Raw genomic sequence first — 23,653 nt, forward strand, 5'->3', positions numbered from 1 at the left:
CGGCAAAGTAGAAAATATACGTATAATTAATGACCCTCTCCACGTCCAATGGTTTGTTACCCACAGGCTTCCAAGTCTTGAAAAGGGCCACCTCAACTAGTGTAACCCTATCAAGGCTTACGAGCTTGATGCGCCTATCCTTGTTCGTCCCAGCCGTTCCTTAACTGCGGTTGCTGCACCTCTTCCTGGCACTCACCTGAACGACTCTGTGTTACCTACTGTGGCTGCCCCTCTTCCTTGTATCCTCCTGCATGACTACGTTGCCTAGCCGTATGCCTGGTCTAAGGTTCGACGCCAAAAATCGCCATATTTTTTAGGTATAGTACATTAGTAGAGCTACCTCCCCTATCAGTTTGATTCACCCATTCTGGGACACCCTGTATACATGAGCTAGCCCAAGTGATCACACACAATCAACACACGGGGATCATTTAATAACTAGTATACCCTAAAATTTCGCCCCTAAAACAAGGAAATCACATCACCATTGGAATAACGAATTATTATTTACATAACGCTGCTTAATGTAAACTTAAGCTTATGTAATAATAATATTGCAAAACGCCTTTGTCAAACTAAGGCAAAACTTAAACTAAGCATTTGAACACTGCACTTGATAGGATCACTTATATTACTTATTTATTTATGACTTATCACAAATATATTTCGAGCAAATATTAAAAATTGCACTACTTATCTATTGGCTACATGCATTTAAACTATTTCTATTAAAGAAATGCTTAACAATACATTTAGTACTATTTTTAAAATTCAACGAAATATTTGATTATGTTACCAATTCCTTGAACTTAATTTACTCTATTAATTGCATAAATCTCTAAAAAACCTTTATCCAATTAGATTCATGATTTAAATTCAAAATATCATTCTAGAATTTTATTATAGACCTAACTCCAATACTTCCTCCGTTTATAGGCTGGTTTGACAGATCACAAAAACTATGTCAGTTGTTTTGAGGATTTAATAAAATAACTATTTATATAAACATTTACTAAAGGAGTGGTAAACAGACATAGAGATTATGGTTGTCGATTGTAATTGAAACTTCTCCGATTTCTGTGTACATTTATCCATCCACACATTAAATTAAGTTCATAAATGCATGCCATTTTACATAATTTGGATTAAGTATTGGGCTTAGAATACATACAGCGGATATTAAACTCAAATTATAATATTGATCAATATAAATATGGACCTAAAGGTAGTTCTTATAATATAAATACATTTACAATAATACAGATTGTCTTAAGGCATTCACTCGCTTAGGAAACAGTTTACAATATATACACACATACATAATTCATTTACTTATAATTAACGACAACAATATGTGGCACATAAGGCGCTTTTATGTACTTCGGGCACAGTGCTGCCATCATCGTTTTAATTTGAATATTTTTCGTTAAATTAAATGTTTATATTGGTTTATTGGTTAACACACAATATTTTTAAAGAGAGGTAGTTAGAGAGAGTTTATTTACATCGGCAATAATACTCAATTATTATAATAAGGGGCCGACTTAAATTGATTAGTTGTTAATAAAAGGACATAATTTCTTTATTATGGGACTATATTCAGTAGAGTCACTTACAAAGCTGCATGACTATGACTGCTTCAGATATTATATGTACCATCGGAAACAGTATTAACTATCCATTGCATGTCATGTCGTCTCGTTCTATCGCAAAGAATCGCTATTTGATGAGAGCGAGAGCAAAAACGGAAATGGATAGTTAACAGTGTGTACATAGAATACATATCATACAATATTTGACAGGTTAAATATCGACTTTAAATTATTGACTATAATATTAAAACACATCTGGTACGGCAGTTACTTAAATAGATATCATATTGTATAAACAGTGGAAATTATTTTACTAAACATATAATGTAAGAACACTCTAATTTAGTCATTTGTTTTTGCAATAACAATAGTTGATTTACAAGAATCGGTCAATAATTCACTACTCCCAAACACGATTCTGATCGTCAAATATTTCATGATGTATAAATAAATAGGTACTGCCGTCCGACCGAGGTCATCTTGTCAACTCCTTTTGATATTTTTTCTGTTTTATTAATGCACCAATATTTATTTACACCGTTCCTTAGTCAATAAAGATCTTGCTCAAAAGAGTTCCCGTGGTATGCATAATTTTGTTCGAAAATTATAGTACACACAGAAGTTTTTTTGATCAACTCGAAACCGCAAATTGGTGACATAAGGCAGTCAATTTGGCGATCCTACGATCAATAAACGTACAAAATGAGTATTTACATAGAATCACTCGCACTTATTCCTAATGGTAATAGCTGTACAGCAGTAGTTTGTGCCTTAGTCATTCTGTCCGGAGCCTGAGCGGGTCTAAGAAGGGCAGATCACTGGTGGACTTACATTCGACCTGGTGGAAGACTTTGAGCGGGACCTCCTTGACTTTGGGGGGTATCTTGATTGGCTGCTTGGCGGGGCTTCGCTTGGGGATCATGGAGACGGGGACCAGTTGTCGCTTGCCGACCTTGTCGGTGCTGTGGCCCTCGGCTGCTTCTAACGCGGTTTCAACGTCGATGAGGGCGTGGTTGCGGCATTGGAGCAGGGCTGCCAACTGGAAAATGATTCAATTTCAATTTATTTATTCCAAAAACAAAATACATTGTATAGGAAAATGGCAATGCCAGATTTTGTATGGAAGGTGGCGTCTTTTTTTTCGCGCGGCCATCGACCAAACTTTGTTTTTTGATTACAAAATAGTGTAATAAACCAAACTTACTACGACATGTATACCTCTAAACTCAGTCGGAACTGAGTTACGAGCGTTAGAAGTTTGATGATTTACATACTAGATTTGCTTTTTGCGCGCAAGTTTTGTAAGAAATTGCAATCAAAATATTGCGCTATTTTTTTATTGCGCTGATTCTACTCCACACTGATGTCTAGAGCCTTTAATGGATGGTATTGTTTGTACACATACAATGTCACTATTTTGTTGCAATTTCTTACAAAACTTGCGCGCAAAAAGCAAATCTAGTATGTAAATCATCAAACTTCTAATGCTCGTAACTCAGTTCAGACTGAGTTTAGANGCGCTGATTCTACTCCACACTGATGTCTAGAGCCTTTAATGGATGGTATTGTTTGTACACATACAATGTCACTATTTTGTTGCAATTTCTTACAAAACTTGCGCGCAAAAAGCAAATCTAGTATGTAAATCATCAAACTTCTAATGCTCGTAACTCAGTTCAGACTGAGTTTAGAGGTATACATGTAATAGTAAGTTTGGTTTATTACACTATTTTGTATCCAAAAAACATGGTTTGGTCGATGGCCGCGCGAAAAAAAAAAGACGCCAATTTCCGGCATTGTCTTTTGTTAGACATTAAAATTCACACAATTTGCAATTCAATTAAAATAAAATTAATCTAATTTAACCCTAAAATTTCATTTCACATACTAGAATTAATATAAGTGTCAGATTAAATAAATAAATAAAATTATTACACAATACATAATGTCAAAATTAATTAAAATACAATTAAAATTGAATAAAATAAATCTAATCTAACCCTAAAATTGCATTTCATATACTAAAGTCGATTGATTTGTCATTAAAATGGATGGATTCCCATTTGAGAAACGTATAAAAATTCAAATGTGAATCTAATGTGCTGGTCACAACAAATTATTAGAATCGATCCATAGAATCCACAACAATTTTAATAAATTGCAATTCAAAAGTGGTTCAAATGCAGTTGATGACAGACGGGGAGCTGGTTAGTTTAAATCAATTTGATTGTTTGGAAAGAAAGATGCCATGATTACAAGTACATTAATATCGTTGGTCTGTAGTTACGTTAGACGTCTGTGGGACATTGAAGCTTGATAACAATGATTGTGCAGCATGGGACTATTCTGACCGCGCACTGCTGACAACTTCTGTGCAGCCAGGATCTGCAGCTTTTTTTTATGCTAGACAAGGCGGCAGGTATTTGTCCGCAATCGCACCTGGTTTTAAGTGAGATGCAGTCTAAAGGTGGCCATACACGTTAGGGTTTGCATGATGGTTTTGACCGTACATGCTTAACCGACATGCAAACCCTAGCGTGTATGTTATAAAACTGTACAGTTATTGGTGCGTGTACATGCAACCTAACGAATATCAAAAAAGATATTTTTGCCGCTCGGTTATGTTTGCGCACATGCATAACCGAGCGTGTGTGCGCCCGCTCATGCTTGCATGCACAGTTTTCTCTCAGTCTCCTATAGTCTGTGGCAGTGAATGGTGGTGAGTATTTAAGACACTCATGTGTTCTCCCTGTTGCAAGAAATCTTAATGTTACTGCTAGATTTGGGCTGTGCGTTGATAGATCACTATGCCAGTCAGTCAGTCACCTTTGAGTTAAATAAATTTAGATTGTACATGCAAACCCTAACGTGTATGAGCTATAGATAACTCGGTTATACCTGTCGGTTAAGCATGTACGGTCGTAACCATCATGCAAACCCTAACGTGTATGGCCACCATAATAAAAAACCCAACTAATAAAGGTCAAGTCAGGCCTGTTCATCTCCGCGAGTTTACATCGAAAACAAAACACACACGATGGCCCACGCAGGATACTATTCGACAAGGCCTCACACACGAGCGAACATTGACTCACGCACGCGTATTCTTGTGTATGATGGAAGGAAATAAAGTAAATGGTGTACTAAATACTGTGCAGTATTTAACTGTCTAAATAATAATAAAAACACAGAATGTGCTTTTTTAACTTACCTCAAGACACTGAGAGGTAAATAAGTAGTTAATATAATTCATGATAATTCATGCTAAATCATGTATTTCCTTCGCCATTTTCCGCAGTTTGGNTGGTACCTTAGTAAACTGAAAGCTTAGTTACAACAGAATATTGCAAAATTCCCACGGGAACGGGAGTTAGCGGGAAAAAACATTTGTATGAAAAATCTAAACCGCTTAAGTTAGACGCTTGAAATTTGGCATGCAGGTACCTACCTTAGTAAACTCAAAGCTTAGTTACAACAGGATATTGCAAAATTCCCACGGGAACGGGAGTTAGCGGGAAAAAACATTTTTATGAAAAAATCTAAACCGCGTAAGATAGATGAAGGGGGTAAAACGGGATTCACGCGTACGAAGTCGCGGGCGGCCGCTAGTTATAAATAAAATTAAATATTCATAGTAACAAAGTAATGATTCCTACTTAAATTATCAAAAAAATATAATAAAAAAAAACAATATTATTTTTTTGTATAGGGCTTATTAAAACACCGTGTTCGAATAAGGCCTACAGTGTAGGTAGGCCTACTGATTTATTTAAAAGGTTTCATGTGTAGGCCCTACACATAAAACCTTTTAAATAAATCAGTTTAGGAAAATCATTTAGNGCTGGGCTATGTGAGGCGAGCGCGGCCGTGGTGTTGGGCAGTCTCGCTCGTACGTACCACCCTCTGCTATAGTCCGGTCTGCGAGCACGTAGAATGTTGTCCAATGACCCCAAGCTACCCATCCTTATCGCTCGCGCGTAATTATATTGCTGTCCCGACTGTGCGACGGGCGCCTGCAGTGAGTGCGCAGCGATATGGCTTGGGGTCATTGGACAAAATTCTACGTGCTCACAGACCGGGCTTTACACCTGCGTAATGTTACCTGCAGGATCTGCTGCAGCGGCTGGGCTATGTGTGGCGTTGGGCAGTCTCGCTCGTAACAAAGCCAACGCTGCTAGCACCACCCTCTGCTATAGTCTGGTCTGTGAGCACGTAGAATTTTGTCCCAAGCTACCCATCCTTATCGCTCGCGCGTAATTATATTGCTGTCGCGACTGTGCGACGGGCGCCTGCAGTGAGTGCGCAGCGATAAGGATGGGTAGCTTGGGGTCATTGGACAAAATTCTACGTGCTCACAGACCGGGCTTTACACCTGCTGTCGCGGACCGGTCTTGACGCACGGGAGGAGACGTGCGGGAGGAATCCCAGCACCACGAGCAGCGCGCCGTCCGCCGAGCGCGCCACACACTCGCTTGGGCCCCCAGCCATACATAGCACGTACTACTCATTCGGACCTCCAACTCGCGATCGCCATTTTATATCACCACGTCGTTTAGTTTAGTACTTAAACCTAATTGTAAACGGCTATTAAACCAGCCCTATCGAAATACAGTCCACTCTTTCATTTAAGTTCCCAGTAGGACCCTTTTCACCTGCGTATATGTTACCTGCAGGATCTGCTGTAGCGGCTGGGCTATGTGTGGCGGCGGACGCGGCAGGGCTGCGGCGAGCGCGGACGCGGCGTTGGGCAGTCTCGCTCGTAGCAGAGCTAATGCTGCTAGCTCGCGAGCTACGTCACCACCTTCTGGCACACCTGTTATGATAACACTGTGTTATGCACAATTTTACATAGTCTTAGCTTTTAGTTTGTGGTTAAAAATCGTTTTTTTTTAATAATAGCTAATAATTTTTTTTTTTTAAATAAAATTTATTTATTTCAAAACTTTGCATGCACATAAAGTAAGGCACTGGTTCCCACACTAGGATTCCCTGTGTTGTGGGATCCAGTCTCTTTCATCTGATTATGTAATACATTAAGGTTATAGAACAAAGTTAAAGAGAAGAAGCAATGGAATGTGATAGCCGAGTGTAATTTCAAATAATTGTAGTGTATGTGTGTTTGTGTTGCTGGTTGTGTGAATCCTACTTCCAACTAAAATTAATATTAATATTATAAATGCGAAAGTTTGGATGTCTGGATATTTGTTACTCTTTCACGCAAAAACTACTTAACGGATTTTGATGAAACTTTACAGTATTATTGCTGATAACCCAGGATAACATATAGGCTTTAATTTATGACGATCGATTTGTGACAAACGAAATTTTACTCGGGTGAAGCCGCGGGCAAAGCTATGTAATTAAGAGTTCTGTATGCGTGTAATCTAGGTTATATAACCATTTGGTGAGTACATTTTTACATTTACGCCTTGTTAGTTGTACCACATCCAGTAAGGTATTGATTCTATTGTAGATAAGTGGCCCCTTGAAGGTAAATGATCTTTTCCCAAACATTAGCTTGCAGGTTTCCTTTTTCCACTTCGTTTTCCTCTGTGACCTTTGGCTTTTTTGGATTGTGCATAGTTTTGTGTGACACTTCACTAAGTAGGCAGTAAACGTCAATTAAATATTACCGGAAAACAATATGTGACTTCAGGGCGTGCGCGATGGGCACAGATCTTACAACTGATGGTTGTTGAGCCAAAGAAGTTTTTGAGTCTGCATACAAGTACAACAACATAGACAAACGGGACTATTCCCACCTCTCGTTCCCACCACTGCAACTCCTGTGTAGCCAGGATCTACAGCTTGACCGCCACAACAACCCAACCAATGAAGGTCAAGTTTGTCCCGGGGGAAAGTTAAACTGTCATTGGACCCGCAACGAAATTAATCAGAAGAACATAGGAGGAGTTCGAAATTACAACAACATAGACAGTATATGGTGACGGGCGGCGACGGAGCGGGACGATCGCAATACTACTCCTTCCTCATCGCCGTCGCGTCGCGTCGCTATCGCTTGACCGTCGCCAATTTCGTGCCCGCAGACTAATGCTGGATTTCTATATTCAATCCTAATCCAAATTATACGGATTTGGATTGTCAACTGTCAAATTTTAATGTTTTTGGCCAAAATAACTGCGGTTTTTGATGTTTTTACATTTTTATATTGTTTATAAGACTATTTAAACAATATTAAAGTGTGAATGCATTGAAAATTTTGGAAATATAATCTAAAACTGAATTCAATTTGACAGTTGTAATCCGGATTTGGACAAGGATTGAATATGGGAATCGGGCGTAAGTGGTGATTACGTAGCGGAAACGTAATGCAGGCTGATCTATCACTTGATGGGCTAACCGTTTGATGAAATTCGCAGAAAGCGAATAAACGTGCAGCGCTGTTTCTATTGTTGTGAACGTCCTTGCCCAACAGTAGTGGACGTCTTTTGGTTGAAGCGAACGTATGATTTGCACAGCAGACATCATAACCGTATGTTTAAGGTGACACCTCAAGTAAAACAGACCGACTGAACATTGGTGCGCTATTTATAAACAGACAGCCTGCGCTTTAAAGATATAGGTATTAGTATACATTACATACCTTCGGAGCCGGAATCGACGTCACCGTCGTGTGACGCGCCCGTCTGTTCCAGCGCCCACGTAGATGTCGCCACTGGAGATTGAACACTGCAAATTAAAACAAGTTTGTTGAGGTTTTAGGTTAAGAACTCATGGAGCGCTTTGATTTGCTATCACATAAAAACTATTTTCCGCGAATTCAGCGAATGTAACTAAGGTGCTGGACTACTTAGTTAGAGCATCATCATCATCATCATCATTTCAGCCACAGGACGTCCACTGCTGAACATAGGCCTCCCCCAATGACTTCCACATCGCACGGTTGGTAGCGGCCTGCATCCAGCGCCTTCCTGCTACCTTTGTCAGGTCGTCGGTCCACCTTGTGGGTGGACGTCAAGGTAGACGTTAGAGCATCAAGTAGTCTTAATATTCGGCGCTGTATTATGTAAAGCTGAACATTTAACGACGCGATTTACGCTCGCGGCGTGACTTGTAGAATCACGTGAGCGCGGTTGCCGCGCGCTGTGCGACTTAATTTGGCTATTATGATCAGCCGCTCGTCTCGTGACAATCGCCCGTAAAGTCTACGCGCGAGGGTTCACACTCGCCTACTACTATTATGTATGTAAAACATTTCACGATCGCGCGAGCGTTGCCGCACGCTCTGCGACTGTGGCTCCTATGACCAGCCGCTCGTCCTGCGACAATCGCCCGTATAGTCTCCGCGCTAAGGTGCACACTCGCCTACTACTGCATTATGTATGTAAAACAATTCACGATCGCGCAGGCCGCGGTTGCCGCGCGACTGTGGTCCTTATGGCCAGCCACTCGTCCTGCAACAATCGACCCTATATTCTACGCGTTAAGGTCGACTCTGGCCTATGCTGCATTATGTATGTAAAACAATTCACGATCGCGCAGGCCGCGGTTGCCGCGCGACTGGTCTCTTACGTCCAGCCGCTTGTCCTGCGACAATCGCCCCTATAGTCTCCTCGCTAAGGTTTACACTCGCGATGTGATTTGTAGTAGCATGCGGCGCGCGGTTGCCGACCGCTCTGCGACTGTAGCTCTTATGCCCGGCCGATCGTCCTGCGACAATCGCCCCTATATTCTACGCGCTAAGGTCGACACTCGCCTGCTCAGCGCGCGGCGCGGCGGCGCGGGGCGCGGGTGCGAGAGCGGCGCGCGCAGGTGCAGCGCTAACGCGAGCACGTGACCCACTGATACCGGTGACGGACGCATTAGAGCTGATAGCTTTTACCACCACAAAGAGCACAATAAACTGTTACCACATAAAAACTACTTTCCGCCATTTTTTAAAACATTGTTATTTTCTAAAACCCGTAAAAGTCGGGAGTTGACAGCTGCTTTTAGCATCTTTATGGTATATTCTGACAGGCGAGGAGCACCCCCCACCACGCGTTCCTGCTCACTCACTCATCGGCTAAACGAGTCCATATCGGGCGTTTTAGTTGAGTTCATACAAAAACCATTAATTACTTTCAAACTGTATTCGACCCAAGTGTGAAAAAAAAAGTTTAATGGTCAGTAGCGAGCAGTTTAATTACTAAAAGCGAGTTATTGTACTAAATTACTCGATTAGTGCGAAATCTAAGCTGAGTGGCACATTTCACGACGCGGTTTACCCTAGCTGCATGAGAGGACCATTTGTAGACCGTGATCCTTGTGAACAACCGCTCGTCTCGCAACAATCGGCCGTAAAGTCTATGGGCGTGGGTGCACACTCGCCTACTGCTGCATAATGTATGTAAAACAATTCACGATCGCGCAGGCCGCGGTTGCCGCGCGACTGTGGTCCTATTATCAGACGCTCGTCCTGCGACAATCGCCCGTATATTCTACGCGCTAAGGTGCACACTCGCCTGCTACTATTATGTATGTAAAACAATTCACGATCGCGCGCGCGGTTGCCGACCGCTCTGCGACTGTGCTCCTTATGCCCGGCCGCTCGTCCTGCGACAATCGCCCCTATAGTCTCCTCGCTAAGGTTTACACTCGCGATGTGATTTGTAGTAGCATGCGGCGCGCGGTTGCCGACCGCTCTGCGACTGTGGCTCTTATGGCCAACCGATCGTCCTGCGACTATCACCCCTATATTCTCCTTGCTAAGGTCGACACTCGCCTGGTCAGCGCGCGGCGCGGCGGCGCGGGGCGCGGGTGCGTGAGCGGCGCGCGCAGGTGCAGCGCTAACGCGAGCACGTGACCCACTGATACCGGTGACGGACGCATTAGAGCTGATAGCTTTTACCACCATAAGAGACCACGCATTCGCGGAAAGTAGTTTTTATGCGAAACAAATTGTTACCACATAAAAACTACTTTCCGCGATTTTTTAAAACCCGTAAAAGTCGGTCGCACTTCAGTTTGTGACTAGGGGAGAGAGTACCCAGATGTGGATTACTAACGCCCGTATTCACAAACGGTGCTTGCTTAAGTGAAGCAGCAAATCACGCAAAGCGTTGAGCAGAGTTCTGTGATTGGTTCTCGTGTCACCCTATTGCATCCACGCACACTGCGAGACCTCATAGTAATGTTTGTGAATATGAGCATTAGGGTATCAAGTAGTCTTAATTCGGCGCTGTATTATGTAAAGCTAATAGGTACATTTCACGACGCGGTTTACCGCGCGACTGTGGCTCTTATGACCGGCCGTTCGTCCTGCGACAATCACCCCTAAAGTCTACGCGCTAAGGTGCACACTCGCCTACTACTGCATTATGTATGTAAAACAATTCACGATCGCGCAGGCCGCGGTTGCCGCGCGACTGTGGCTCTTATGGCCAGCCACTCGTCCTGCAACAATCGACCCTATATTCTACGCGTTAAGGTCGACTCTGGCCTATGCTGCATTATGTATGTAAAACAATTCATGATCGCGCAGGCCGCGGTTGCCGCGCGACTGGTCTCTTACGTCCAGCCGCTCGTCCTGCGACAATCGCCCCTATAGTCTACGAACGAGAGTACACACTCGCGATGTGAGTTATAGAATCACGCGGGGCGCATTTGCCGAGCGACTGTGGTCCTTATGGCCAGCCGCTCGTCCTGCGACAATCGCCCGTATAGTGTCCGCGCTAAGGTGCACACTCGCCTACTACTGCATTATGTATGTAAAACAATTCACGATCACGCAGGCCGCGGTTGCCGCGCGACTGTAGCTCTTATGCTCAGCCGTTCGTCCTGCGACTATCACCCTTAAAGTCTACGCACGAGGGTGCACACTCGCGATGTGATTTGTAGTAGCATGCGGCGCGCGGTTGCCGACCGCTTTGCGACTGTGGTCCTTATGCCCGGCCGCTTGTCCTGCGACAATCGCCCGTATAGTCTCCGCGCTAAGGTGCACACTCGCCTACTACTGCATTATGTATGCAAGTAAAACATTTCACGATCACGTAGGTCGCGGTTGCCACGCGACTGTGGTCTTATTATCAGCCGCTCGTCCTGCGACAATCGACCCTATATTCTACGCGTTAAGGTCGACTCTGGCCTATGCTGCATTATGTATGTAAAACAATTCACGATCGCGCAGGCCGCGGTTGCCACGCGACTGTGGTCTTATTATCAGCCGCTCGTCCTGCGACAATCGACCCTATATTCTACGCGTTAAGGTCGACTCTGGCCTATGCTGCATTATGTATGTAAAACAATTCACGATCGCGCAGGCCGCGGTTGCCACGCGACTGTGGTCCTATTATCAGACGCTCGTCCTGCGACAATCGACCCTATATTCTACGCGCTAAGGTCGGCACTCGCCTGTGCTGCATTATGTATATTATAAAACATTTCATGTTGCCGCGCGACTGTGGCTCTTATGACCGGCCGCTCGTCCTGCGACAATCGCCCCTATAGTCTCCGCGCTAAGGTGCACACTCGCCTACTACTGCATTATGTATGTAAAACAATTCACGATCGCGCAGGCCGCGGTTGCCGCGCGACTGTGTCTCTTATGGCCAGCCACTCGTCCTGCAACAATCGACCCTATATTCGACGCGCTAAGGTGCACACTCGCCTGCTACTATTATGTATGTAAAACAATTCACGATCGCGCGCGCGGTTGCCGACCGCTCTGCGACTGTGGTCCTTATGCCCGGCCGCTCGTCCTGCGACAATCGCCCCTATAGTCTCCGCGCTAAGGTTTACACTCGCGATGTGATTTGTAGTAGCATGCGGCGCGCGGTTGCCGACCGCTTTGCGACTGTGGTCCTATGACCGGCCGTTCGTCCTGCGACTATCACCCCTAAAGTCTAGGAGCTAAGGTCGACACTCGCCTGCTCAGCGCGCGGCGCGGCGGCGCGGGGCGCGGGTGCGAGAGCGGCGCGCGCAGGTGCAGCGCTAACGCGACCACGTGACCCACCGACACTGGTGACGGACGCATTAGAGCTGATAGCTTTTACCAGCACAAAGAGCACAACAAACTGTTACCACATAAAAACTACTTTCCGCGATTTTTTAAAACCCGCAAAATTCGGTCGCACTTCAGTTTGTATCTAGGGGGAGAGCACGCAGATGTGGATTACTAACGCCCGTATTCACATACGATGCTTGCTTAAGTGAAGCAGCAAATCGGACGCACAGCGTTGAGTAGAGCTCTGTGATCGGTTTTCGTGTCACCCTGTGCGTCCACGCACACTGTGAGACCTCATAGTAATGTTTGTGAATATGAGCGTTAGGGTATCAAGTAGTCTTAATTCCGCACTGTACCTACTCGTATTATGTAAAGCTGACAGGTATTATTTCACGACGCGGTTTAACCCCGCGGCGTGTGCGATTGCGGCTCTCGCTGCATCAGCGGACCATTAATTGTAAACAGTGATCATGCAACAATCGCTCGTAAAGTCTACGCACGAGGGTGCACACTCGCAATGTGAGTTGTAGAATCACGCTCGGTTGCCGCGCGACTGTGGCTCCTATGACTGGCCGTTCGTCTTGCAACAATCGCCCCTATAGTCTCCGCGCTAAGGTGCACACTCGCCTGCTACTATTATCTAAACAATTCACGATCGCGCAGGTCGCGGTTGCCACGCGACTGTTGTCCTATTATCAGACGTTCGTCCTGCGACAATCGCCCTTATAGTCTCCTTGCTAAGGTCGACACTCGCCTGGTCAGCGCGCGGCGCGGCGGCGCGGGGCGCGGGTGCGAGAGCGGCGCTCGCAGGTGCAGCGCTAACGCGCACACGTGACCCACTGATACCGGTGACGGACGCATTAGAGCTGATAAGGCGCCGCCCGCTTCTGATTCCAGCACTGAAAAAAACAACAATATCTCATCAGAATATACAGAACAGGCAACCAACAACATTACTGGACAAAATCAAAAATCCTTTATTTGCATGGACTATTATAAATAGTGCTTACAAATCGTCAAATATGAAAAAAAAAAAGAATAATAAAAGGACTAAAGTGTTACTTTATTATTCTTTTTTTTTCCACAAAAAATAGCGATAAAAAGTATGATGACACGGGCGACGGCTATATTATTATGAGCGCTGAGAGCGCGCCGCCTGGTGGCAACGTACCGGAAAACGCAGCGTAGGACATCCACCGACAAGGTAGACCGACGACCTTATAAAGGAAGGAACTGAATATAGACCACTACCAACAGCGCGATGTGGAAACCATTGGAAGAGGCCTATATTCAACAGTGATGATGATGATGAACAGCAATTGGTTGAAAGGCATACCTAGATGACGTCATGACACTCACGTGTGGTCCGTATGGAGATGAGCATGGCCAAGACCACGAAGTGTAGATGAGGCAACGCTGGTCCGTCCGCGAATAGAAAGCCCCACAGGTGGGCTAATTCCCCGCGCGGGAACTCTCGCCCGAATAGCAGCCGTAGCCAGCGACTGGGGGCAAATCAATGGGATATTGAACAAACGACAGCACGTCAAGCTAATAATAATCTTATGTCATAGGGATAGGTGCTGTTTTGCAATAAAAATGTACGAGGGGCGGCTGAAAAGTTTTGAGCCTAAGTATCTTCAAGTGTTATTATTGATTCGCGCTAAATTTAATTAATTTGCCAATAACCTCCTTAGTATATGTACAAAGTTTCATTTCATTAGCGTCATCACGCTTTTAGTAATTAATTCGTAAACATCATCATGTCTCAGTCATCCGCGCAATGTACGAAATTGAAGTACACAGTTGTCATAAAATTCCTCAAAAAGAGGAACAAAACGCTGACGGTAACATTTGATGAGATGTTTACAGTTTATGGGGAGTCTGGGCCTTCATTTGCCATCATGAAAGATTGGATCCGATAGTTCAAGCATGGCTGGGAGTCACTAAAAGATGACCGCAAGTCAGGGCGGCCAGTTTTCGCCATTAACGAATAAAATATCGAAAATTTAATGAATCTTGCTTTAGAGATCAGCGAATTAAGCTGTGACAGATAGCTGAAGCCATAGGCATTAGCATGGAACGTATTGGCGATAATTTTCATACTAATTTGCACATGAAATAGGGGTGCGCGCGATGGGTGCCAAAAATGCTCACTCAGCTCGACAACCAGCGTCGAGTCACAACTTCGCAGGAGTTTTAGGACATCTTTGACATAATCCTAACAATTTTTTTTCTCACTTTGTCACTATTGATAAGTAATAGATCCGGCAGTACGATGTAGAGTCAAAATAAGAGTCAAGGCAATGGATTTAAAAGGGAAAACGCCGCCGCGGAAATTCAAAGTGGAGCGATCGACACCCAAGCTCATAGACACTATTTTTGGGATTGTGGAGGAATTTTATTCATTGACTAGCTATTTAAAAAAAACTACAATAAACGGAGATTATTATACTGTACTGTTGATAAGAGTGCGTCAAGTGGTTGTTGAAATATTGAGAGGCAAACTGGCAAAAGGAAATCTGTTATTGCAAGACAATTCGCCCGCGCACATCGCGCATGTTGCATGGCTTGCCCCGGGTAAAATTGGATTTCAAGAAAGTAATCACCCACCACATATTTTAGTCCAAATCCCTAGCTATTTTGTCTAATTCTCAAATTGGAAAAAAGACCTTCAGGAACGAAGATTTTTGAGTGACAAAGAAATGAAGGCGGCGTAAAGGTTCATTTCGAAGGCAAAGATTGCGATTTTTTTTCAGTGAGTTAAAAGATCTTTTACACAAATGTAAGAAGTCCGTTGTAGTAGAGGGAAATTAAATAGGAAAATATATTTTTTATACTTTTCTATCGGCATTTTTAATACCCTAGGCTCAAAACTTTTCAGCCGCCCCTCGTATATGCGCTCGCCAGTTACTAGACTCGGCGTGGCAGGGCTCAAAAACTGAACTCCGACAAACGTTACTTCGACATTACGTTACTCCGACACTACTGAATATCGACATGACTTTACTTCGACACTACACTACTTAGACAAAGGCGAATATCCTTTGTCGGAGTAGTGTAGTGTCGAAGTAAAGTCATGTCGATATTCAGAAATGTCGGAGTAACGTAACGTAATGTCGAAGTAAAGTTTGTCGGAGTTTACTTAGGTAGCCTCGTGGCAAAATTGAACTCTGACAAACGTTACTTCGACATTACGTTACTCCGACACTACTGAATATCGACATGACTTTACTTCGACACTACACTACTTAGACAAAGGCGAATATCCTTTGTCGGAGTAGTGTAGTGTCGAAGTAAAGTCATGTCGATATTCAGAAATGTCGGAGTAACGTAATGTCGAAGTAAAGTTTGTCGGAGTTTACTTAGGTAGCCTCGTGGCAGGCGGTGTAATAATAAAACAGTGCATATCACGTTTTCCCTCGCACTCATACTGGTTATGGGTGACGTCACACAGAGGCAGGCATAGCGTTGTTTATAATACCCGACCTGTTCATCTCCGCGAGTTTGCATCGAAAACAAAACACGCGCGACTACCCCTCCTGAGATACCAAATCGACAGGACAATCACGAGCGAGTATTGACGCACGCACGTATTCTTCACCCATTTGCATTGTAAAGACATTAAACCATAATGTAAAAACGGTGGTGCAATTAATACTGTGCAGTATTTTTTAACTGCCTGAATAATATTAGAAACACAAAATATAATTCATGCTTATTCATGTATTTCCTCCGCCATTTTTCGCAGTTTGGCACCTCACGTCCCACATCACTTTACCGAAGTCAGCCCTATGTCTTCGGCGCAGTACCGATCACTGACGTTTGTCAACAAAATGGTGCTCGACTCTTGAGACAAGCTAAATTACACCATATTGTTAACGACATTGAGAATACATTTTTTTAAATACCTTCGCGAAGAAAATCTTCTGTACGAAGTACTTATTATTATTCTGTGATAATACGTAATAATTAATAAAATATTGGCGAGTGTGCATCTGTTTCAAAAGTTACTTATGGCCCCGCCTGCCACGAGTCTTTGCGTCAAGACAGAGTAAATACAAATGAGTAGGTTATCTTAAGGTAGCGAAAGATCGTTACTCGATAGTGGTGCCAACTGAGGGCTCAGTGAGTTTATATCAAACCTCGTCACTAGTGAGTGCGTAAAAATGTCATTAAATGGATGACGGATTGTACAGCGCTCCTAGCGGAAATTTTCAAGACCTACATTTTCATTTTTTTTAACGCGCTCACTAGTGAGAACGTTTGGTGAACTCACTAAGCCCACTTGGTGAGTAAGAATATGACAGTTCTCGTATAGTAAAAAAGAGAAATATAATGTTTCAGAACTTACATTCCAAAAAGCTCCATAGTAATATTACACTCGTGTAAATGCGCTGCCAACTCGTGGTCTAAAGGCACTAAAAACTCTTCCTTCACTTTATCTAAATATCTGACCACTTCATTGGGATTCTGAAAAAAAAAAGCATTTTGTCAGTGGCATTTCATAGCCAAGCAAAAATAAACTTTAAGTTCAGTAGCAATAGGTTCATATTATGTCCCCAACTAATAATAATTATTTTAAGGAACAATACATACATGAACTACTTTTGAAGTAGGCAACCGGCCAGACTTCGAAGGAACTACATCGCCCGTGGAGTAGAATCTTTCTAGACCCTTCATAACCGCATTGAAAAGCATGCTGTAAATGAACACAAGTTTATCATTTCTCGTTATTTTTTAATAACAATTTCTAGCGTATTATGTAAAAAAATACTTACTAACTGTCATGCTCGAGGTAGTCATCGTCCAAAAAACATTTTAGAACGTCGCTGGAAAATAGAACAAAACAAAGAACATTTATTAGAATCTGTATGTAGATTTGCTTCGAAATTTTTATTCAAGGTTCCTTCTAAAGCCTGGTCCGTGAGCACGTAGAATCCCGTCCAATGACCCCAAGCTACCCATCCCTATCGCTCGCGCGTAATTATGTTGCTGTCGCGCTCGCACACTCACTGCGGGCGCCCGTCGCACAGTCGCCTGTGTCCTAAACTGAACTGTCCCACCAAAATCATTGACAGGGGGGTACTACTACCATCGTTCCATCATACGTTTCCAACATGGCAAAAAACGGAACCAGCGCGGCATCGATCCGGTATTGACGGTGGCGCCTCGCTGTGGATGTCACGGGTAGGACAGTTCGGTATATTTGGTCTATACGAGTGAGGAGATGAAGAAGTGATTTTTTCATATTATGGAACGGTTTGTGGACATGAGTAAACATAGATTGGCCATAAATGAGTCGTCTAGTTTCAAAACCCGCTAAAACGCTCCTGCAACGAATTTCTGTTTATATCTCTAAATGACGTTACTGCAATTTTCTCATCATACTGTTCAATCATTTTCGATCAAAATTCACTAAAAGACTACTAAACTAGCACTTAAAATTTGGTTTGTGTTACAAACTCCGCTAAAACGCCGTCCGTTTCTTTCAAAACCCTCTAAAAGTTGATTGACCAATGGCAGCACGGTATTTTGGTCACGTGACTGCGAAATCAGTATGGAGATTTTTTCATAACATGCTTAAAGTTGCTGCGGTTTTTTATTGTTTTTGATCCAAAATAATGGAAGATTTGTCTCAGTTCGTGGAAAAATGTAACCCTAAAGACGCAAGAAAGAAACCACGTAATGAAATAGCCTGGAAACGCACCAAGGAGCGCCAGAAACGGAAAGAGAAATTTGTTAAAAAACTACTTTTGAAGCAGCTTTGATGGTGTTATGCAAAATTAACCATTTAGCTGTCGTTGGTTATTGTTACTATTAAGTGTTGGTGATCACTACTGGGATTATAGAAACTTCACTAGCTCAATGCCTTTAGACGAATTTAATTATAAAGGTATGTTACTTTTTACCCGAGTGCAGGAGGGTAATGTGTTTCGAGAGTAGGTAGGTATGTATGTGTGTAATGTGTATGTTTATATCCCTGTACAGTCAGTCAGTGAAGTAAATAAATAAATATCGTGGGATGTTTTTTTTTATGTGACAGGAGGCAAACGAGCAGATGGATCACCTGATGTCCAGATGTCTAGGAATAAATATTATGTTATAAAAAGGCAAAGACAAGATTGAGAAAATAATTTATAAAAGTTTCTTATTTACATGCTGTAATTTAATTGTTTTTTTTTAATAACCTGATAAAACTTGATTAATCTAATAACCTAACCAATAAGTGCAATCGCTTTGAATATTATAGAATGGACAAATTATACGGACAATTATTTATTTTATCATTTTTTGGGTTATTTAATATTAGACTTTATTGTAGAACGCCATTCATGCATTAAAATTTGTTCTTATCAAATCCCGCTAAAATACAACATGTCCGTTTCAAATCCCATTAAAACGGAATGTTCGTAACAAAGTACGCCAAAATGAAAATAGTTTTCATTATAATTCAAATTATATTTAATTTAAAGGTGAATAGGAATTACTGTTAGTATTGCCAGATGACAATAATAATTCGTATCATATATTTTTTTGCCTAAGGCCAAAGCTATATGGATAAGCGGTTTTTTTCAATTTCTCGAAATCTTATCAAAATCGTTTTAGCGGGATTTGAAACTAGACGCCTCAAATTACGGACATGGAAATCTCATATTGGCAATGAAAAGTAAACAATTTATGGAGTTACATATTAAAAGAAAAGTTAGTGAACATAGGGAAACAATAATTGGCCAAAAATTATGGACATGGAAATCACATATTAGCCACTTAAAGTAAACAATTTATGGAGTTACTTAAAAGTTTTTGGACATGGGGAAGCACGTATGGCTAATAAATTATGGACATGGAAATCACATATTGGCCATGTAAAGTAAACAATTTATAGAGAAAAGTTTTTGGACATGGGGTAGCACGGATTGGCCAATAAATGATGGATATGGAAATCACATATTCATGGCTATGAAAACTTTTACTTATAAACAATTTATGTATTTACCACACGTCTCTGGGCGCAAACCGCCTGTCCTGGAACAGTTCAAACAGCACCGGAGCCAGGATCTCGTGCATGCCCTGCCGGTAACCCACGTGCGCGTGCGACCGCGCCCAGAAGAATAGGATGCGGACCTGGATATACACGTATACTGTTTAGGGTCTATACTAAAACTTGTACATGCATTGCTTATACAAGGTTATTTTTAGTAGGTATACGAAACCTTAAAACTATTTGTTCAGAATCAGTAATAGAATCCATCGCAATATTTTTTATATCATGTTACATTTTGACTAAATAATATTTACAAATCCATAATTTACGGACACCTTACTAAAATGTTCTGCGCGTATGGAAAATGTTGTCAAAGCTTAACAAACATTGCGTTGTCAACAACGAAAGTGCCGCGCGCTGTACGATGTCTACACTCGCGTGCGGATAATGGGACAACAAATAAAGCTTGGAACTGTGTGTGTGTGTGAGTTTTTAGGGTATCATTTTATTTTTTTTATACTGATTCTAAAGATTAAAATACGTCACACGTGTTTCGGCTTTCGCATATACAAAAAATAACCTTGTATAATGTTTCTAAATGTATCTTGTCCAGCAGTGGGCGTCCTTTGGCTGAAACGAAAGAACGCGTGCGGGCGCCTACGCGAGTTTTAGCGGAGGCTATCAGCGTAGACTTTGCGTACTTTACGCGTAAGAAACTGGCAATCGGTGTTAAGAAATTTGACCCTGGGCATTTAAGGATTAAGGGGTTTTCCTCTAAAAACAGGGAAATCGTAAAATTATAGTTCTTTTCAGCGATCATGTACAAATAGGCTGTTAATATTCACAGGTTACTTCGCCTGTACCACCGTGAATCCACGGGGTCCCCCTGATTTATGTTCGCGTTATATGTCCAGAGTGCTAAAGAGAATTCCATTTGTCATCACCAATAGGTAGGATTAAATAGCCGGTGTTTTAAAGTCAATAATAGAGTGCACCTACTGTGAACAGTCAATGACAGTTTATTCTCTCACAAAAAAAAATTAGAACTACTTATCTTACCATCATGTCCTGTACGTCTTGGTCACGGAAGTATAACTCATCAGGGAAGGTCCTGACGACGTCTTGCATTATTATGGCTTTAAGTTCATTATCACAGAAGTGTTGTTTCCATACGCTCTGTAAACAATTACTTGAGATTATTAGAGGTTAATATTGTTTTACAAAAATTATCTTATCTTGTTAGGCCATGTGCTGATGTTTACAGTTGAATTGGACTTAACAGGTTTTTGACGATGGTTGTGTGACGTCATCTAAGTTTTAGCCTATCCGGTATGTTTTCAATAACATGACGCCATTAAGAATACATTAAACTTGTTTCGTTTCGGTATTATTTTTAATCGTGTAAATAAATAAAACTCTATATTCTAAGAAGATATTTTATAAGATTTGTTACCTCGTCATCTTGCGACAGCGGATCATCACCGATCACAGCCCGCGGGTCCATAGACAGCTTGGCCTTCAAGTCATTGTAGTAATTCCTGTGGGTTGTTATGCTGAAAGAACAAAAGATACATCTTGAAATATTTGTTTTAGAAAGATGACTACTAAAATGTGATAAGATGTGTGTGTTTGCACAAAAGTTTATGAATATTTACGAATGATGTTTAGGTGCATCTTCGCAAACACGGCACATTTGTGTCCGGCTTAATAAACAATTGACGATCTCTAAATAACTTCCAACGATGTCTAGCAGAAGACCACTTCTGCGACAGGAAGCTGCAGCTGTTACGTCGTATACCTGGTGATGACGTTTCCCTGAGCTGAGGGCAGCCCAGGCTATGGCACGAGGTTGCAGCGGTGACGTCACACATACCTGCTGATGATGTCTCCTTGTGTTGAAAGCAGCGCGTGCAGCATGATAAAGTTCGGTCGCCGAGCACATAGAATTTCGTCCAATGACCCCAAGCTACCCATCCTCGCACATTTACTGCAGCCGCTCGTCGCACAGTCGCGACAGCGATTACGCGCGAGCGATAAGGATGGGTAGCTTGGGGTCATTGGATGACGGCGACCGGACTTTAGCAAATTCCAGATACCCGGGGCAGGAAGCTGCAGCGATGACGTCACATACCTGCTGATGACGTCTCCTTGCGCTGAAGGCAGCGCGTGCAGCATGATAGCCCATCCCAGGCTACGCGGCCGCGCTAGCCGCTGCTGCAGCGCCGACTGCCTCAGCGCATCCAATGTCCACTCCTGTGGCAGGAAGCTGAAGAAAAAGTTAGATATTAAGCTTTAAATAAGCAGAAGAGCCTGGATGCGGGCAGCGCAGGACCGTTCATTATGGAAAACCTTGGGGGAGGCCTTTGTCCAGCAGTGGACGTCATTTGGCTGAAACGAAATACGAAGCAGATATTATAGAGAAAAAAAAATGGATGTAAGACGTAATATACGTCCCACATCACAATCATGTGGGGCTTTGGTCCAGAGAGGATATTGTGGTCCAGGTAGGAGGTAAAACGTAGCCTAGGGGGATTTTGTGGGCTAGGGGGATATTGTGGGCCTAGGGGGATATTGTGGGCCTAGGAGCATATTGTGGCCTAGGGGGGATATTGTGGATCAGGGGCATTTTGTGGCTGAGAGGGGGAATTTGTAGTCCAGGCAGGCAGGATACATTTTGTCCTAGAGGGAGTTAATCAGATTTTTAGGCATTCCCCACACTTTGACACTTAAGGACTGAATACAAAGTAGGTTTGAGTACACTTATCCTCATTGAAGGGACCACCTTGACTGTGCACTGGCTTAGGCCATTCTTAATGGTGGATCCTGTGTGGATTGGTGGAGGGAGGGTTTTAAATCAAGTAGTCAAACTGATATTTCCCTTTAATGATTAAAATTTATTTATTTATTTGGGAAATCAACTGCGATACTGGTAATATTATACATTAGTATTGGAGCTAGAAAACAGTTCAACAGATTGTAAACTTTGTTGCAAAATATAACCTATCAGAACTAAATTAGATTCCACAGTGTTTAACTTGATGGGCTGTTATCTGTTCATAAAAAAGCAATAAAATATTTTTCTTTGTTTACAAAATGAATATTACGTTTCATGGCATGTTATCAAGGGTATTAAATAGATATGACATTGCTTAGTTTGCAGGTAGTAATTAAATAATTAATTTCTGAGGTTCATACAATACATAAAAACAAAACATTCAAAAAGTTGGGTTTAAGTGATATTAGTCAATATTCAAGATTCTTTTTAGTAGATATTTAAAAAACTACCAACGGTTTTGAGTAAACTTGTTAAGTAAAATGATAATAATGATAACTTCTGAGAGAATCCTTGATAAGTTATTTAATAACAAGACCTTATAATGAGATGTTTGTAGGAAATAGATAATAATATATTATATGATGCACCTTGAACAAAGAGAAACCACAAAGTTTTATCATTCATATGCAATTATCTGTTACTTGTGTACTTACTCATAATCTAAGATTTCAAAGTTACTCTGCGAAGGAGAGCTTGAAGATCCGTCAGATAAAGTGTTATCCTGGAATAAAACAAGGAAAGCGGATTAAATAGTTGAATATAAATACATTTTGTTCATATCAAACAAACAATTCTTACCATGTTGTTTATTTTCTTTTTAAATAAGTAATAACATTTTAAATTTAATCACTGTAACTTTATACAATGCTCTTCATTACTAAGCACCAAATGAAACAGATTTCTATTGAGGAAACAATTAATTTAATATAAAATTTTATTTTATCTCCACTGCCCTGCACTTTGAATTTTTTTATTGACATGTGTTGACATTTGACATTACACAGTATGACTTTGACATTTACTTTTTTAATGCGAGGGATGTGATAGAATGAATCATAGACTACAGGATTCTATATTCTTCTACGCAAATTAATTACACTGATCGCATACCTAAATTTTTCACTAGCATAGCCCAGACTAATCTAGACTGGGCCTACCAAATTACACAAAACTTCCAGTTTGAAATTATTTACCACAAACAGCTGTATTTAGTTTGATTTATTACCTCAGATTATTACGTAAAAGAATAACCATTCCAGTTCCATTATTCCTGTTAGTACCTACATAATGTCAGC

The 23,653-nt window shown here is 41.9% G+C and overlaps 1 protein-coding gene across 2 annotated transcripts; it reads right to left on the bottom strand.

Moving 5' to 3' along the window:
* Window positions 1–1,036: 1,036 nt before the first annotated feature.
* Window positions 1,037–23,342, bottom strand: TBC1D5 (TBC1 domain family member 5). 2 transcript variants are annotated; one of them, XM_028301986.1, is made up of 15 exons: window positions 23,157–23,342; window positions 23,012–23,079; window positions 21,654–21,788; window positions 20,976–21,075; window positions 20,582–20,698; window positions 19,535–19,662; window positions 17,316–17,366; window positions 17,134–17,236; window positions 16,889–17,007; window positions 13,897–14,039; window positions 13,410–13,436; window positions 12,461–12,578; window positions 8,197–8,282; window positions 6,260–6,405; window positions 1,037–2,631 (listed from the first exon to the last, which is right to left on the bottom strand). In XM_028301986.1, exons 1-15 carry the CDS (start codon window positions 23,157–23,159, stop codon window positions 2,368–2,370), a joined length of 1,608 nt encoding a protein of 535 aa, XP_028157787.1. In that variant the 5' UTR covers window positions 23,160–23,342; the 3' UTR covers window positions 1,037–2,367. The 2 variants fall into 2 exon arrangements, with proteins under 2 accessions (XP_028157787.1, XP_028157786.1); XM_028301985.1 differs by lacking the exon at window positions 12,461–12,578 and having other exon boundaries at window positions 13,292–13,436.
* Window positions 23,343–23,653: the final 311 nt, after the last annotated feature.

The sequence above is a fragment of the Ostrinia furnacalis genome, unplaced genomic scaffold (genome assembly GCF_004193835.3).
Source record: "Ostrinia furnacalis isolate ACB-3 unplaced genomic scaffold, ASM419383v2 OfSCF1042, whole genome shotgun sequence".
In the NCBI taxonomy this organism is placed as follows: domain Eukaryota; kingdom Metazoa; phylum Arthropoda; class Insecta; order Lepidoptera; family Crambidae; genus Ostrinia; species Ostrinia furnacalis.